Source organism: Trachurus japonicus, chromosome 11 (genome assembly GCF_045865225.1).
Source record: "Trachurus japonicus isolate A0001 chromosome 11, Traja_1.0".
Lineage (NCBI taxonomy): Eukaryota > Metazoa > Chordata > Actinopteri > Carangiformes > Carangidae > Trachurus > Trachurus japonicus.
In genome coordinates, this window is record NC_140917.1 from 32,612,813 (window position 1) to 32,628,200 (window position 15,388).

Consider the following 15,388-nt stretch of genomic DNA (forward strand, 5'->3'; position numbering starts at 1 on the left):
TGATAGCCAACAAAATTGTCAACAAAACTGGATGTGTTTCAATTATTAGACATTAAAGGTTAAGAAGGAATGAGAAAAATACCGATGATGAAATTTTTTACTTTCATACCTCAAAAATGAGTCATGTCAGATAAAATCAGAAATGCATGAGATATAAGTTTTTCCTTTGGTAGGCAGAGAGGGAACATCAAAAAGCAAGTGCATAATGAATTTCATGGTTGTATCTCATTTCTGATTGGTGCAATTTAAAATGTTACAATTGACCCCTGTTACAATTGACCCCGGTCTCCCCCCGGGTTGGTTGGCAAGTCAGTAAGGAACGTGCTGATTGGCTATTCATTTAGCCGTCAAAACAGGGTCAAAATTCGTAGGCTACTTGTAGCAAAGACGGTTTGAATATCTTTGCTTGTAGGCTAACTTGAGTTTTGTAAACTTACTTCAGGGTCGCACTTGAAGGTGGGAAATTTGTGTGTCTGTCGGATTTAGTTTTATATTCCCACGGATACAAATGTGTTTACATGCACAAACTATTTTTACAAATTCAAAATTTTGTTACACATGCACAGAATATTTTTACAACTTCAAAACGTTGTTACACATGCACAAAATCTTTTATACACCTTCAAGACTGTGTTACGTATGCACAAAGTGTTACACGGGCACAAAATATTTTTACAACCACAAAACTTTATCACACATTTGAACATAATTGTAGGCTACAAGTAGCCGACAGAAATGACTCTTATTTGATCCCACACTCGCACTAGTATTTTGTCTGAAACTACTGAAACCGGAAGTTGAGAGTCATTTGCGCCAACATAAAACGTTTCCGTCTAAATAAAAGCTTTTATTTTGAAAGACGATGGGCGTTTCCGCGTGTGGTCATAAACAGACTTGATTTCACCGTTTCACTCGGTTTCTTCCTGAACTTTTCGGACACATTGCGCTCTGCTCGGTTGTTTTTGTGTTGAATCACCATGGGTGCTTGTTTGGCAGTGGGTTCCCTTGCCAGCTGTGTAAGTATACCTGTCCTTTGTTTCTTTAAGGGACGCGCAGACTTCAAATTTTCACATTTCCTTGGTTAATTTAGCAAAGTTTGTGCATTGTTAGCCAAGACGTTAGCTTGTTTTGGTTTCGTCATGACGTCACGTGAAAGTAATTATAAAACGGCTGCGTAGGTTTAGGAATGTCTCCAGAAACATAAGATTTATGATTAATATTTGATACTAATGATGTTTCTGTGAGATATATAAGACATGTAACATTACCAAACAGTGAAGAAGACAGGGAGTTATCGGGTTGTTGGACTGGTCTGACGTCTGGCCGTCTCTGTGTCCTACTGTGATTTTTATCTAAAGAAAAGTTTCATTAAGTTTATAGTCACATTCTCATAAGGTTCATAGTCAACAAGTGGGTTAATCTGAATGAATTTAAACGCCACATCTGCCAGATCCACAAGGTATATCCCATATAACGATGGAAGATTTTCTATTTCCGGGTTTTACTCAGGACCTGACGTCGTTTCTTTGAACAGGGCGTGAACTGTTCTCCTACTCATAGCTACTCTGTTGTTATTTCTGAATGAAAAGAAGATATAGATTTTTAGCCAATCAAATTCACAGATGTAGGATTATTGTTTACCAAACACAGAATACACACGCAAATATTATTATTAATGTGGTTATTTGTGATAGTGCAAGTCACTAACAAAAGACAGAAGCAAATATGGAACAGCTGTCACCTGTAAATCTTCTCAAACAGGTCGATCTCTCAGGTGCACATTAGAGTAGAGATTACACATTAGTGCCAATACAAGACCTTTGTGTCAGCACCACAACCTTAGTTTGAGAAGTGTAACATGTTTTTGTTACAAAACTCGTTTAAGTTTCTCAAAATGTTCTACAGTGTTACACAGTGAGCTCTAGATAAAGGTACAGCACAAACAGGCATCATACTGTATAGCCTATATACTAAGGCTTAAAGGGATAGTTCAGCTTTTTTGCAATGGGGGTTGTATGAGCTACAGATACCCATTAACTACACTAGATGCAGTAGAAAGGTCTCTGCTCTCCTCCACTGAGAAACACCGGCGCATCACGCTGCACAGACTAGACAGAGGCAGTACACTATTGTCAATGGGGGATGATTAATCAGCGTATTTTTGTCCCTTCTCAAAATAATACATAATTTCAAGAGTAAGGTCTAAAGTAAAAAATGTACAACGCATCAGCTGGTCGGGAAAAAAGTTTGTTTATCTGGAACTACCCAACTCAGTACTCCTTGGTACTCCTCCACACAGTGCTGTATCACTCCACTGTTCAGCTGTTTGGATCAGCGGTGTGTGGAAGAGGCGGAGTGATACTGCACGTCGCCGAGCCTGCCTGTGTGGAGGAGTACTGAATGAGTTGGGTGGTTCCAGATAAACAAACTTTTTTTTGACTAGCTGATGCATTGTAAATTTTTACTAATATCCTACTCTTGAACTGGTGTATCATTTTGAGACGGGACTTCTTGTAGGTGGTGAAAATACGCTGATTAATCGTCCCTCATTGACAACAGTGTACTGCCTGAGTCTTGGTGCAGCGCAACGTGCCGGTGTTTCTCAGTGGGGGGAGCAGAGACTGCATCTAGTCTACTTAATGGGTATCTGTAGCTCATACAGCCCCACTTCAGAAAAGCTGAACTATCCCTTTAATGCCCAGTTTTATTCAGTGTTAAATAAATAAATGAGTAAAAAGCTCTTTATATGGGCCCTGTCATGTTGAACAACCAGCATTATCAGCATGAGTTCATTGTAATTCTTAGGAGATTGGTGTTTTGGGTTTGTGTAGCTTGATTGTTTCAGATTAGAGTTTCTGTTGCCAAGGCAGGATGGCAGAGGCCAATCAGAGCCATGGAAACTGGATTGTTCTCATCAGGGCTGAGGCGTTTACACCAGAGGCCCCGTGTGTGTGTGTGTGTGTATACTGTAGTCACACACTCATGTTTAGTGAAGGATGGCTGATCTCAGCTCCAGCCTCGGTGCTGCCTTCACACACCTCTCAGCGGCCCTGCGTCTGAAAAGAGTCATACAGAATCCTCTCTCAGCGCTGGTGTAAAGAAACCAAGAGAGGGAGAGATTTGTTACCACGGCAGCTCCTAATCACAGGCCTGACGAGTCCGACTGCCTCTGAGAATCATCATTTATCTCTGCTTTTCTGGAAGCACGCTGGAGAGGAAAGACAGCACACACAGTGTTAGGCTATTTGTGTTTATTTTTTCCCCCCTCCTCCTCACAGTCGTGGCTAGCCATGCATGCATTACACTGATTATCCCACAATTCTGGAGCCTTGTCCCTGAATTTCATGAAATATGAATCAGTATGAACGAACACCCTGCTAATTCCTTCCCTGGCTTCTCTCTTCTCTTCGCAGGCGTCGTGTCTGTGCGGCTCGGCCCCCTGCCTCCTGTCGGCATGCTGCCCTTCCACGTACAACTCCACCATGAGCCGGCTGGCCTTCTCCTTCCTGCTGCTGCTCGGGACCCTGGTGTCTATTATTATGATCCTGCCGGGCATGGAGGAACATCTTAAAAAGGTATATTAGATAAGACTAGATGAGATCGAATTTAATTACCCGCACGGGGCCAGTTGCATCGGGGTACCATTAATCATCTCCTATGACCTGAGTTGTATTGAATCTCTCTGAGCCCACATGTCGTTTCCAAACGAGTTAAAAAGAGAGAAATAACCCAGAGAGAGAGAGAGATTGTAGAGCAGCTGGACAGGATGCTTGGATTATGTGTCTGTTTATCTACCAGATGTCCCATAGGAATCTTATTTTTTTAAGCTACTGCCAAACTACAAAGTACTGGAGATGACCCGGTGTAATCCTGGCCTGCCCTTTGATTCCTCACTTCACTTCACTTTTTATTTAACTCACGACCAAGTACATGGTATATGGAGTACAAACATTAGACCAGTGGCTCCCAGCCTTTTCTGGCTCGTGACCTCAGATGCACCAGCTCAGATATAGAGTATAGAATATAGAATAGAATAATATAGAAAGTATAGAATACAGTTGTTTAAGATTGTGTGGGGTTTTTAATCATAATTTAAAAAAGAATAATAATTAGTTTAAAAAATAAGTAATTTTTTAATCGATTACTAGACATTTAGGTGACCCCATATGAATTCCAGGCGACCCCACATGGGGTCTCAAACTCAAGGTTGAATAACACTACATTAGACAATATCAGTAATCAAGCGTAGCAAGTAGCAGGGCTGTTACATACTTTCCATCTCTGACAACTGGAGGAAAAAAGAAACAGAAAAAAAAGGCTAAATAAATAATCAATGTAATAAAATATCACTTAAACAAAGGAAGGAAGCTCTTCAGAAAGGCATCTAACTTATAAATAACTTGTGCTTTATCAAACTGAAGTAACAAAATAAGTTAAAACATAGATGGGCGACTAACATAATACTTTGGGAGATATTTTTCTCTGAAATGTATTATACTTATAAATAAAATATGAAACTTATCACCAGGACAGTTATCACAAAGGTTACAAAACCTCTGACCTCTATGTAGGCCTTTATACCTTCCAATGACTTGTCCAAACTTTGGATTTTGGACACAATAGGTACTTTTCTAATTTAAACTCTATATAAATGTCACATGATGACGTCATGCTACCAGTTTCACTTTTCCATGTTTACAAGAACTGATCTTTCAGTCTGTTCAACAGTTAGCTTCAGCCAGTCAGTGTTGATACATTTTTGAGAGAGCCAAAGGTACATACAACAAACCACAGTCATTCAGTATCTGCTTAACCTGTAGAATCCATGGTGACACAAATGCACCCGAGTTATACAGCTTAAGTAGACAGTTATACATCATTTTATTCAATTTACTTTCTGTACCTTCTCTTTGTACGCTCTCACATTGTCAGATTCCAGGTTTCTGCACGGAAAGCACGAGCATATCGGGCAAGGTCAACTGTGACATCATGGTGGGCTACAAGTCGGTGTACCGCATGTGCTTCGCCATGGCCTGCTTCTTCTTCCTCTTCTCCATCATCATGATCCGCGTGCGCAGCAGCAAGGACCCCAGAGCCGCCATCCAAAATGGGTTCGTGCTGCAGTTGCAACGCTTCTTCAGTACAGACTTTCACCATGAGAGAACGATGCACTCTGCTGGCCAAACAGGGGAACTGCATCTCTAATGATTCTGTTTTTCATTCTTCCTTCCATTCATTTCAAGTAACTTTACTCTCCTTCTTCAGTTTCTGGTTCTTCAAGTTCCTTGTGCTGGTTGGCATAACAGTGGGAGCTTTCTTCATCCCTGATGGAATCTTCAACGACGGTATGAAGTCTGAACATGTATATCAGAGTCTTCTGACAAAGTAAAAGTCAGTCTTGATGTTAGAATATTTCTCACAGCAGATTGGATGAGCTGCATAGACAGTAGCCCTGTAAAGTTTTTTTGTGTGTTTTTCTTCCGTCTCCTCTCAGTGTGGTATCACTTCGGCATGGTGGGCTCGTTCATCTTCATCATCATCCAGCTCATCCTGCTGGTGGACTTCGCCCACTCCTGGAACCAGTCTTGGCTGGAGAGGGCAGAGAACGGGAACTCCAAGTGCTGGTTTGCAGGTGAAAAAGCAACACAGAAACACAACACTTGTTATTTCTCAACAAAATAGTCTCCCCATTTTTATTTCAAAATAATATTCCCCTCGCTGTCCAGAATATTCTACACAAAATACACCATAACTGTAATTTAATGAAAAAGTCCTGTGTTATACAGAAGTAATCTGATGCTGCCAGGTAACCCTGCTTCTCCAACTGTTTCACCCTCAGGTTTTATTATTAGTTTATTATAGATCCCCATTATTCTTCCTGGGGTCCACAGTTACAATATTAAATTTTTTGAAAGTTCATATGCTCAGTCTGAACATATACATACAAATAATTGCATACATGTTTGAGTGTTTAGCAAAGACAATTATACTGAATCAAGCAAGCCAACTGGGTCATGCATTGATAAAGCAACAACAATACAAACAATACACCAAGCTAAACTTGGAAGAAAGGAAGGAAAGGTAAAGATAAATGAAAAATAAATATAAAATATGAAAAAGGAAATAAATGAAGCAGACATATGGAAACTTGTAACAGAAAAAAAGGAAAAAACAGAATAGGAGAACAGGGAGAAAAGGTTTGCGCTGTTTCTTGCATGTAATAATGTCTTGTTTAATTTGCTGTAACTTGCAAACAAAAACTAATAAATACATGCTTAAAAAAATGTAATGCAACTCATAACAGAATAGGAAACAACACGTCTGAAAGTTAAATGCAGTCCAAAACAATCTCTCTGTGTATTATACTTTCTCTCAGTCTTTTCCTGAAACCAACTCTACTGGTGATTTCATTGTGTCATGACTGTATGTTTGTGTTCTGGTCTCAGCTCTGCTGTCATTCACCGTCATCCACTATGTCCTGGCCTTTACTGCCGTCGTGCTCTTCTACTTGTTCTACATCCAACCTGACGGCTGCACCGAGCACAAAGTCTTCATCAGCCTCAACTTCATCTTCTGCATCGTTGTGTCCATCGTGGCCATTCTTCCCAAAGTTCAGGTAACGCACACTTAATGGGCACTGTGTGTGGGTCTGAAGCCACTAGATGCTGTTTTCTAATCCTTCAGGTGTTGTATGCACTCTATACAAGGAAAGGGAGGTGGCCACTGCCTGGTCCCTGTCAATCATGTCATCTGATCCAATACATTAATCACCAGACTAAAGGAAACACCACCAACATTCAAACTAGCTGTTTTGTAATATTTTCTGAGCAGCAGTTGTTTCCTGCTTGGATGCCGTCCAGAGGTTAAGTTCTTGCAGTGATTTTACTGATCAGCAGGTGAAACCAGTTTTTAACGCAGTGCTCAGAAGCATTTATCCATTCTTTTTCAAAACCAACAAAGTTGTGGTGCTCAGGTTCTTTTCTAACCTTGTTCTTGCAATTAGTCTGGAATGGAAATCACCATGTTGCCCTGAGGTTTTCACTGTAACCACTAACCAGTCATGCTTGGTTTTAAGATCAGGTTTGGTTGTGTAAAGAACAATTAACCTTGAAAATGGCACACTTACTGTAAGATAATGGAACATTTGATTTGGTGGTATTGCTCAGGTGCACTTCTTCATACATTATTGTGTGTACACCTGCTGTTAAATGGTAAATCAAGGCTATTAATGAATGATTCCGTCTCCACAGGAGGCTCAGCCCAGCTCAGGTCTGCTCCAGGCCTCCCTCATCTCCCTCTACACCATGTATGTCACCTGGTCAGCCATGACCAACAACCCCAGTGAGTCCCAACACAACTGCATTCTATTCAGAGTGTGGGAGTAAGGATTAAAGCTTCAATTAGACCTACTTCGATAGTCACATTGTCAACACGGTTTTCTCTTCTGTCTCCATCCTAAGACCGCCAGTGTAATCCAAGTCTGTTGAGTTTGGTCCAACCGCCCACTGCAACTCCACCACCAGGCCCTGCTCCCCCTGCTCCCAATACCCAGTGGTGGGATGCACAAAGCATCGTGGGATTGATGATTTTCTTGTTCTGCACCCTTTATGCAAGGTTAGTATTTAACTGTCAACTACAGGTATTTTCACCTCATCAGAACTTCCTTTTGCAAGACTCTGACATCACCACCAGAGCAGCTGTGAGCTATCCTTTGTCAGTGCATGTTGTAGGTGTATGTTGATACTGATTTCTTTAAGAGAAACACTCCATTTCATTGCTCTGAAAGAAAAAGGAGCCAAACTAACTTTATCTGGAGATACAGCACAGCAGGTCAGAGCAGAAGCTTTGAGGAAGTTACATTTTCATTCTTTACAGATGTCTGAAGCTTTAGAAGATCATAATGAAAAACATCAGTACTTCTGTCTGTCACAGTTGTAACTGTACACACTGAGCACTTGGAAACACCCTTGTATCTGCTTATTGGTGAAATTATCCAATCAGCCAATCATTTGGCAGCAATGCAGTGTGTAATTGTGTTAAGTCCTGCAGTCACGTCACTAATGTTCACATAAAACATCAGACTGAGAAGATGTGCAGACAGAGATGCTTTGTTAAGGACAGAGTTCCCAGGAGCTGACAACCAGCCTGCTCAAGTAACTCAGACAACCAACTCTTCACAACTGTGATGAGCAGAAAACCATCTCACAATACACAGCAGTTCCCCTGAGACAGCAGCAGAGCATGTCACAGTCTACTGCCTCCAGCCTAGAACACACGCTGTAGGCTGATCTGATCAGGAGTCAGCAGATGGCGGCTTCAGAGTTTGAATCCATGGATCCAGCCTGACTGATGTCAGGTCCACACTGGTGATGTGAGGAATGTTTCTTGGGGTGGTTAATCGGTCCAACTTCCCGATTCGATTCGATTGAGGTCTCCATCTGATTTTGAATTATTAACGATTTGATTTTTGATCATTGATTTCCCATTTCAAGGTAACAGTAAACCAAAAAAATACACTACAAACTTATTGCACCATTAAAAAACAGTCAGTCACTATATAGTCTGGCCTGACGGAAGTGTGTTGCTGCGATTAGCCTCTGATTGCCCGGAACGAGCCACTCGGCAGAAGTCCCGCCTCCGTGCTGCAGCTTTCACAGTCCGCCCGGTAAAGGGAAACATGAACAAACAACAACAGGAACCGAACCATGGAGCTGTGTCATGAACCGAACAGAAGAAGACATATCCGTCAGCGGTTGCCAACCGCCGTTAAACCGAACAAAAGAATAAATATCCGTCAGCGGTTGCCGACCGTCGTTAGACTGCGGACCCAAATCCAGTTTCCAACCGGCAATATTTTGCAAACACACCGTTGCTATGGCGCCGACCACAACGATTGTGACTGGTTGAAAGAATTCCAAACGGCCGGAGCGTTGGTCTGGCCAGCGAGACTAGTCGCTATATTACTTAACTTCTCTTTTATTTAGTTAGACTAAATCACCTTCAATTTATGTAGTGTAGTTGTCTTAATTATTATTATTTTTAAATGTATTTATTTTTGTTTTAGATATAGTGTTTCACAATCAAAAAAAAAGACAATGTCCCACACTTGCAAAGACAATACAATCATCAGTTGTCAACATTAGTCCATGTCATTGGTCCTAAAGCTAAAGCTGACAGGACATCGTTGGTGAAACAGTGGAGGGAGATGGAAACATTTTATGATACATCACATATGATGTTTCCCTGACTCTCCACTCTGCACATTCATACCAGTCAGTCATTTGATTACACAGTCTGATTATTATGGTATATGGTTAGTGATGGTCTTCATCCCCTCATGGCCTCACCCTCAGTTCACCTCTTTGAATGTAAACGCTCCCTGTGTCAGAGCTGAAGTCTTCATCATCACCATGACAGTGAGCCCAGTCAACTTCACTGTCACCTCCAGTCTCCAGCAGGAATCCATCAGAACATGTGATAGCTTGGCAGCGTGACTGTGCTACAGACAGTGATTGGATGCAGTCACATGTGGAGACGGAGCTGAGTCTCAGAGGAAGGTTTCAACACCTCATAGAATCCATCCCTCAGAGGAAGGGAGGGAGGAACTGCCTGGTGCGGGTGTGCCGTTCAATTCTCCTATTGTCTACCCAGAAGTGATTGATCTGTTTGTTTTCATCTGGAGACCAGACTGGAGCTGCATTGTATAAATACACAACTGTAGATGTTTAGCCTTGAAAAATAGACACAAACATTCAGCATCAAATTCAACCAGGAAATCTGAACTAAGAAGACTTTTCCAGAAAATGCAAAAGATAAAGTTATTTACTGTGAATTATACAGTACAATACAATAAAGTCTTTATTGTCTGCCATGGTGGAAAGCTGCCTTCATCTCAAAAGAGTTAAAGGGATAGTTCAACATTTTGACAAACTGGCCTATTGCCATAATCCCTAGAGTTTTAGCAGGTTTGTTACCTTTAATTGTCGGTGAAAGCTGTTTTTAGAACGGCGGAGCAGAGCTGTGAGCTGCTCAGAGCTACACTACGGAGGCTAATGGGATTTCTTGATTTCTCTCATCAAACTCATCAAATACACAATCCAACAACTCCAAAACGCTCTGGTGGACAAGTTGTGACCTGCACATTCACCACACTATGAGATAATAAAAGAATATTACCAGACAGAGTTGTTTTAGAGGTAAATGCAGAGACTGCTTGCTGAAATACTGTCCCCAACGGGAACACGCATCAGGGTTTTGAATGAATTTACCTCTAAAACAACTTTGTCTGGTAACGTTCTGTTATTATCTCATAGCGTGGTGAATGTGTAGGTCACAACTTATCCACCAGAGCGTGACAACCTACTCCTAAGACTGTATGGAGTATGGCAATGGGCCAATTTTCCAAAATGTTGAACTGTTGTTAAGGACACAGTTAAAAACACAATTAAACAAATACAATTGACAAATAAGGAAAACAAACAAAAAAAACACACAGTTGAGAACATTAATCACAATAAAATCCAAATGTGTGAAGCAGACCTGTGACTGAGTCCCTGTGCTCTCCACCACCACAGCATCCGCTCCTCCAACAACACCCAGGTGAACAAGCTGATGCAGACGGAGGAGGGCCAGGGTCTGACCGCCGACCAGGAGGCGTCCCCGGGGGAGGACGGGGTGAGACGGGCCGTGGACAACGAGGAGGAGGCCGTGACCTACAGCTACTCCTTCTTCCACTTCAGCCTCTTCCTGGCCTCTCTCTACATCATGATGACCCTCACCAACTGGTACAAGTGAGTATCAGCCTAGTCGTCACCGTCAGGCCCACTTCCCCCCTCTAACACGGGGGTGTGATTATCTGACCCTGTGTCTCTGCTCTCGGCTCACCAGGCCTGGCGCGGACATGGAGAACATGCGGACCACCATGCCTGCAGTGTGGGTGAAGATCGGCTCCAGCTGGCTCGGCCTGGCCCTCTACCTGTGGACCCTGGTGGCCCCGCTGGTGCTCCCTGACAGAGAGTTCAACTAACCATGGGAGAGTCTGTCAGCGCCGGTTGGAGCCTCCTGCTCTTTGCACCTAAAGGAAAAAAAACAGCTTTAGCTTCAAATCTTCCTGCTCGAATATTTGATTTCATTCACAAATCCTGATTTAAAGTTGTAAAACCTAAGTGGTGATATGCCTTATGTGTATGTGTGCTGAAGCCACACATGTTACTGTGATGTGGATGTTTGTAAATTGTGTCTCCAGTAGAAATCTTAAGTCGAGCTTTAATCACACACAATTTTTCCCTCAGGTATTTTTTTTCTCCACTGTTACAATTATAAGAAATGAGAGCACTACATGCTTTTATACAACAAGACCAAGTCTGTGGGAAATGTATGTTTTTATTTCACTACATTTTCTTTTTTTTTTTATATATATACATCATTCCCTTACAAATCAGGTTGATTTTATGTAAAAAATGTCTAAAATGCTGAGACCTGCTTTTCTACTTCTGCATTTCTATTGCACAGCTTTGTTTTACTGTCCTGTTTTATAACAAGAGTGGTTTATTATATTATATACACAAGTTATTCCTAGGGACCATTTTTGATACCTTTAAAAGTTTTTTTCACGTTTCAGTGTAAAAGTGCTTACTCGGCATATGTTCACTTTTCATTATAATCAATAAAGATGACATCCTGTTTGTCTTTAACCTGAGTGTAAACAGTGGTTGTGTCCAGCAGGTGGGTCTGTTGTCCATCACATCAGACTGTTTTTATGTCTCTATATTTATGTGCAATTGATTCTGACACAGGAAGTGTTAGATTTTCAAAGCTGTTGTTTTGATACATACAAATCATGTGAAACAGCAAACAAAGTGTCATCAAGTCTGGTCAGCATGTATTTCCAAGTGGCTCCCTGCCCTCCCTCCATTAATCACATGATCCTGCTCAAATGTGATTTATTGTGTTCCTTCTGTGCAGGATTCCCCTGGTGCAGCAGAGACACACACGTATACCCACACACACACATACTTGGCAAGTGCTATAGAGGGAATGTGCTTTACCCCTATCACAAGATCAGCATGAGCAGGGGCGGCTGAATACAACACTTCATTATACTTAACAAAATTCATTCGAGGCTACAACGACAAACGCTCCAGTGTCTGGAGGCAGATTTGGATGTCTGATAGAAAATCCAAGACATGTTACTGTGCACAGTACACCTGTACCCACACAGTAACCTTGGAATATTCTATTACACATGGGGCATCCTCTTTTACCTCCATGTTTGAGTTTTTTCGTGTTCTTTCTTTCTTTCTTTCTTTCCTTTATTTAGATCTCTTTAGATAACAGTTGCATAAATCATAATAATACAAACCAAACAGCAGTCACATAGAGCACAATCACACATTATCAACAATTTTAGGATTATTTTTTGAAGCAGTTACGTTAAGAAGCGTGCATGTTTATGACAATGTTTTTTAAACTGGCCCAGGGTAACAAATGAGGTTGTGTTGTGTAGTTTGCATAGATTAGTGCAACCAGCCAGCGGATCCCTCAGTTGCAAAAATAACCTATAAATGCATCAAATATGTTCATGCAGTTCATTAAGTCGTGGCCTCATGACTGAAATGTATTTCCAATACCTCATAAAAACACCACATAAAAATCAATCACTTCTCTGGGGGACAATAAAGCCGCAGAATGAAATATCCTGAGTAACTGTCCTTAGTATGGGTCATGCTCCAAAAACATCAGATACTACATTACCCATAATGCAGTAAATGCAGTACTTTAGTAAAATCTCCAGATGTGAAGTTCACCTCAACACCTTGGGCAAAAAATGACATCATTACAGGATCATTTTTCAGATGTAGCTGATCAATTCGGCTTGTGTTTTTCTTCATCATCAGTCCTGGGAGCAGCTTTGATGTGTTGCTGTGGTCTAAAGAATTGGACAGCTAATTTTACACTTCATTTTAGAAAGGATTTCAGTTAGTGTGTTTATGGCTCTATTTCATATTAAAGTTACATGTTTTAATCTTTTAAATTGTATGGAATTATAGACATGTATGATAGTATGTCATGTAAGGGGGGTCTGAACTTGATAAGCTTTGCTTCTCAAACTTGCACAGTGTGTCATTGTTTTTTTTATTATTATTATTTTTTACATATACTGAGGTTATGCTGTGCTTGCTTGAGACAAATACAAATCAAATCAAATCAAGTTTCCTTAAATCCAGGCTAAAAAGCTCTGATCTTCTAGGAGAAGCTCAAGAGGGCAGGCAGGGCTAGGTGGGAAAAATATATTGTCATTACAATCAAACAGCATTTGGCTTTTTAATCACTGATCCAACCACAATATACAGCCCTGACAAAGCAATTCGATTCCTTACACAATACCTAAACAGATTATTTTAAACTTCATTACTGTGTATTTTGTAAAAGTATGACAATTTATTTTTCCAGATTTTAAAGATCACATGTGTTTATGGTTTAAAGGTAGGCCTATATTAGAGTCCAATGTTGTCTTAAAAAGAAAAAGGAAAAAAGAAAAAACAGAACAGAGAGTTCAGATGGACCATAAAGGACACATTAGGAAGCAATAAGAGCCTGGATGCTGAACATCAAGCAGGCTAATGCAGCGCAATGAGCAGCCAATTCAGCCGGCCCATGCATGCATGACACGCTTTTTAGTTTCTTGTGATATTAGGTGACAGTTGTGACAATCCTGCTGCACGTCGACACCACCTCCAACACAATCACACCGGCCTCTGCAACAGTTTAGTCCCGCCCGAGGTTGTGGTTTGACCCGTACTGTTATGGGGAACAGTGACAGTGGTAGTCCCTGGTCCAGCTGTGAGCAGCAGGCTGACCTAATGCTGTTACATAATCCTGGATGAGTCTCTGATCAGTTGCATAAGCCAGTTATTGGGGGCTCACCTCACTGCTCTGCTTGTTGTGGTTTGCTTATTCTGGGCACCGCCTTGGGACTCTGACACTCATCATCATCATCATCAGCAGCAGCAGCGGCGGCAACGACACACCTCCTTCCCCTTTGGGGGTTTGAAACACCTGGCAACCGAGGTGGAAAAACAAGCTAAATGCAGCCCTGTCACATGGAGGATTTTAATGGGCGGCCCCAACAGTCTTCATTAGATGACTTTTTTTTCTTTCTTTTTTTTTTTTTTACACGATTGAGTGTGTGAGCACACAGCAGAGTCAGAATACATTCCATAATGCTGGAATAGGCCTATTATCAATATGCAAATCAATAAGATAGTTTGTAAAATCAAATATTTGTTGAATAATTGATGAGAAACTCTTCCTGATTCTGAAACCACAGGATGAGATCATGTCCAGATGATAAACAAGCAAACAGAAAAAAGATAGTAATGATTCGTTCTGATTCTCCACTATTTTATTATTCATTAGATGGCAATTTCAAATGTGTGAAAAAAAAACTTAGGGCAATGACTAAAACACTTAACTGTCTATCAGAGTCTTAAATTACTGCGTAGATTGTGCAGTTTTATATTTATTTGTATTTGTGTGTTACTGTAAGGGGGCGTGGTCTCGCGGTAGTGAATGCGAGCTGTTTCTCTCGCGCTCCAGCTGTGGCGGGATGCTCACATCTGTCAAGCTCAAATTAATGAGACACTTACAAACCGGAGGTCAGGATGACTTTAGCTTCAGAGTAGTTCAGCTGAAACGTGACAAAGACACGTTCGGCCATTTTTCAAAAATAACATTAACAGTGTTTTCGGAGATAATATGACATTATAGCTAACACAATATAGCCTAATGTGGTTCTGCCTTGAGTTTTCTCTTTATAACCGCGACATTAAATTAAAATAAAATTAGTTATTTATACTTGACAATAAATATCTCCACAACTGAAGGCTATAGGCACGTTCATTGTCTTTTGTTAAAACAAACTAACAAAAAAAGTTGTGGCCGGAAGTGCTTACCGCTGCCTGTGTGGAGGAATACTGAGTGAGTTTTCAAGGATACCTTCTCCAATCTCCTGGTAATTATAGCCTACTTAATTTTTCAAGTGTAGCCTATAATAGCTATTGTCATGCCTCCACGTCGCCCATTAATTCCTGATAATGACATTATCCCAAACTTATAACATGGTCTGGCTGGGTGAATCGTTTTTATGCTAATAAGTGGTCTTGAATGTGTTGCTGAAGATGACACTAATCAAGCTAGGTATTGCGTTTCCGGTCAAAAAAATTGTAATGGATAAAGTTTTGACCTAAAAGTGTTGAGGCATTAGCTAAACCTACATACAACTTAACAAAATAACTCATAAACACATGGCTATTGCTTAGCTTTTTTTTAAACTCCGCTGCAATATTGCCAACGTCTCAGGCTCGTGCCTTTCTGCTTTTAATTTGAA

At 41.0% G+C, this 15,388-nt stretch overlaps 1 protein-coding gene across 1 annotated transcript; it reads left to right on the forward strand.

The window, feature by feature from the left end:
• Positions 1 to 896: 896 nt before the first annotated feature.
• serinc2 (serine incorporator 2) lies at positions 897 to 11,693 on the forward strand. The gene is made up of 10 exons (XM_085792306.1): positions 897 to 1,016; positions 3,414 to 3,575; positions 4,933 to 5,111; positions 5,266 to 5,345; positions 5,495 to 5,632; positions 6,447 to 6,616; positions 7,251 to 7,341; positions 7,461 to 7,614; positions 10,575 to 10,790; positions 10,888 to 11,693. The coding sequence occupies exons 1-10, from the start codon at positions 978 to 980 to the stop codon at positions 11,024 to 11,026; spliced, it is 1,368 nt and encodes a 455-aa protein (XP_085648432.1). The 5' UTR covers positions 897 to 977; the 3' UTR covers positions 11,027 to 11,693.
• Positions 11,694 to 15,388: the final 3,695 nt, after the last annotated feature.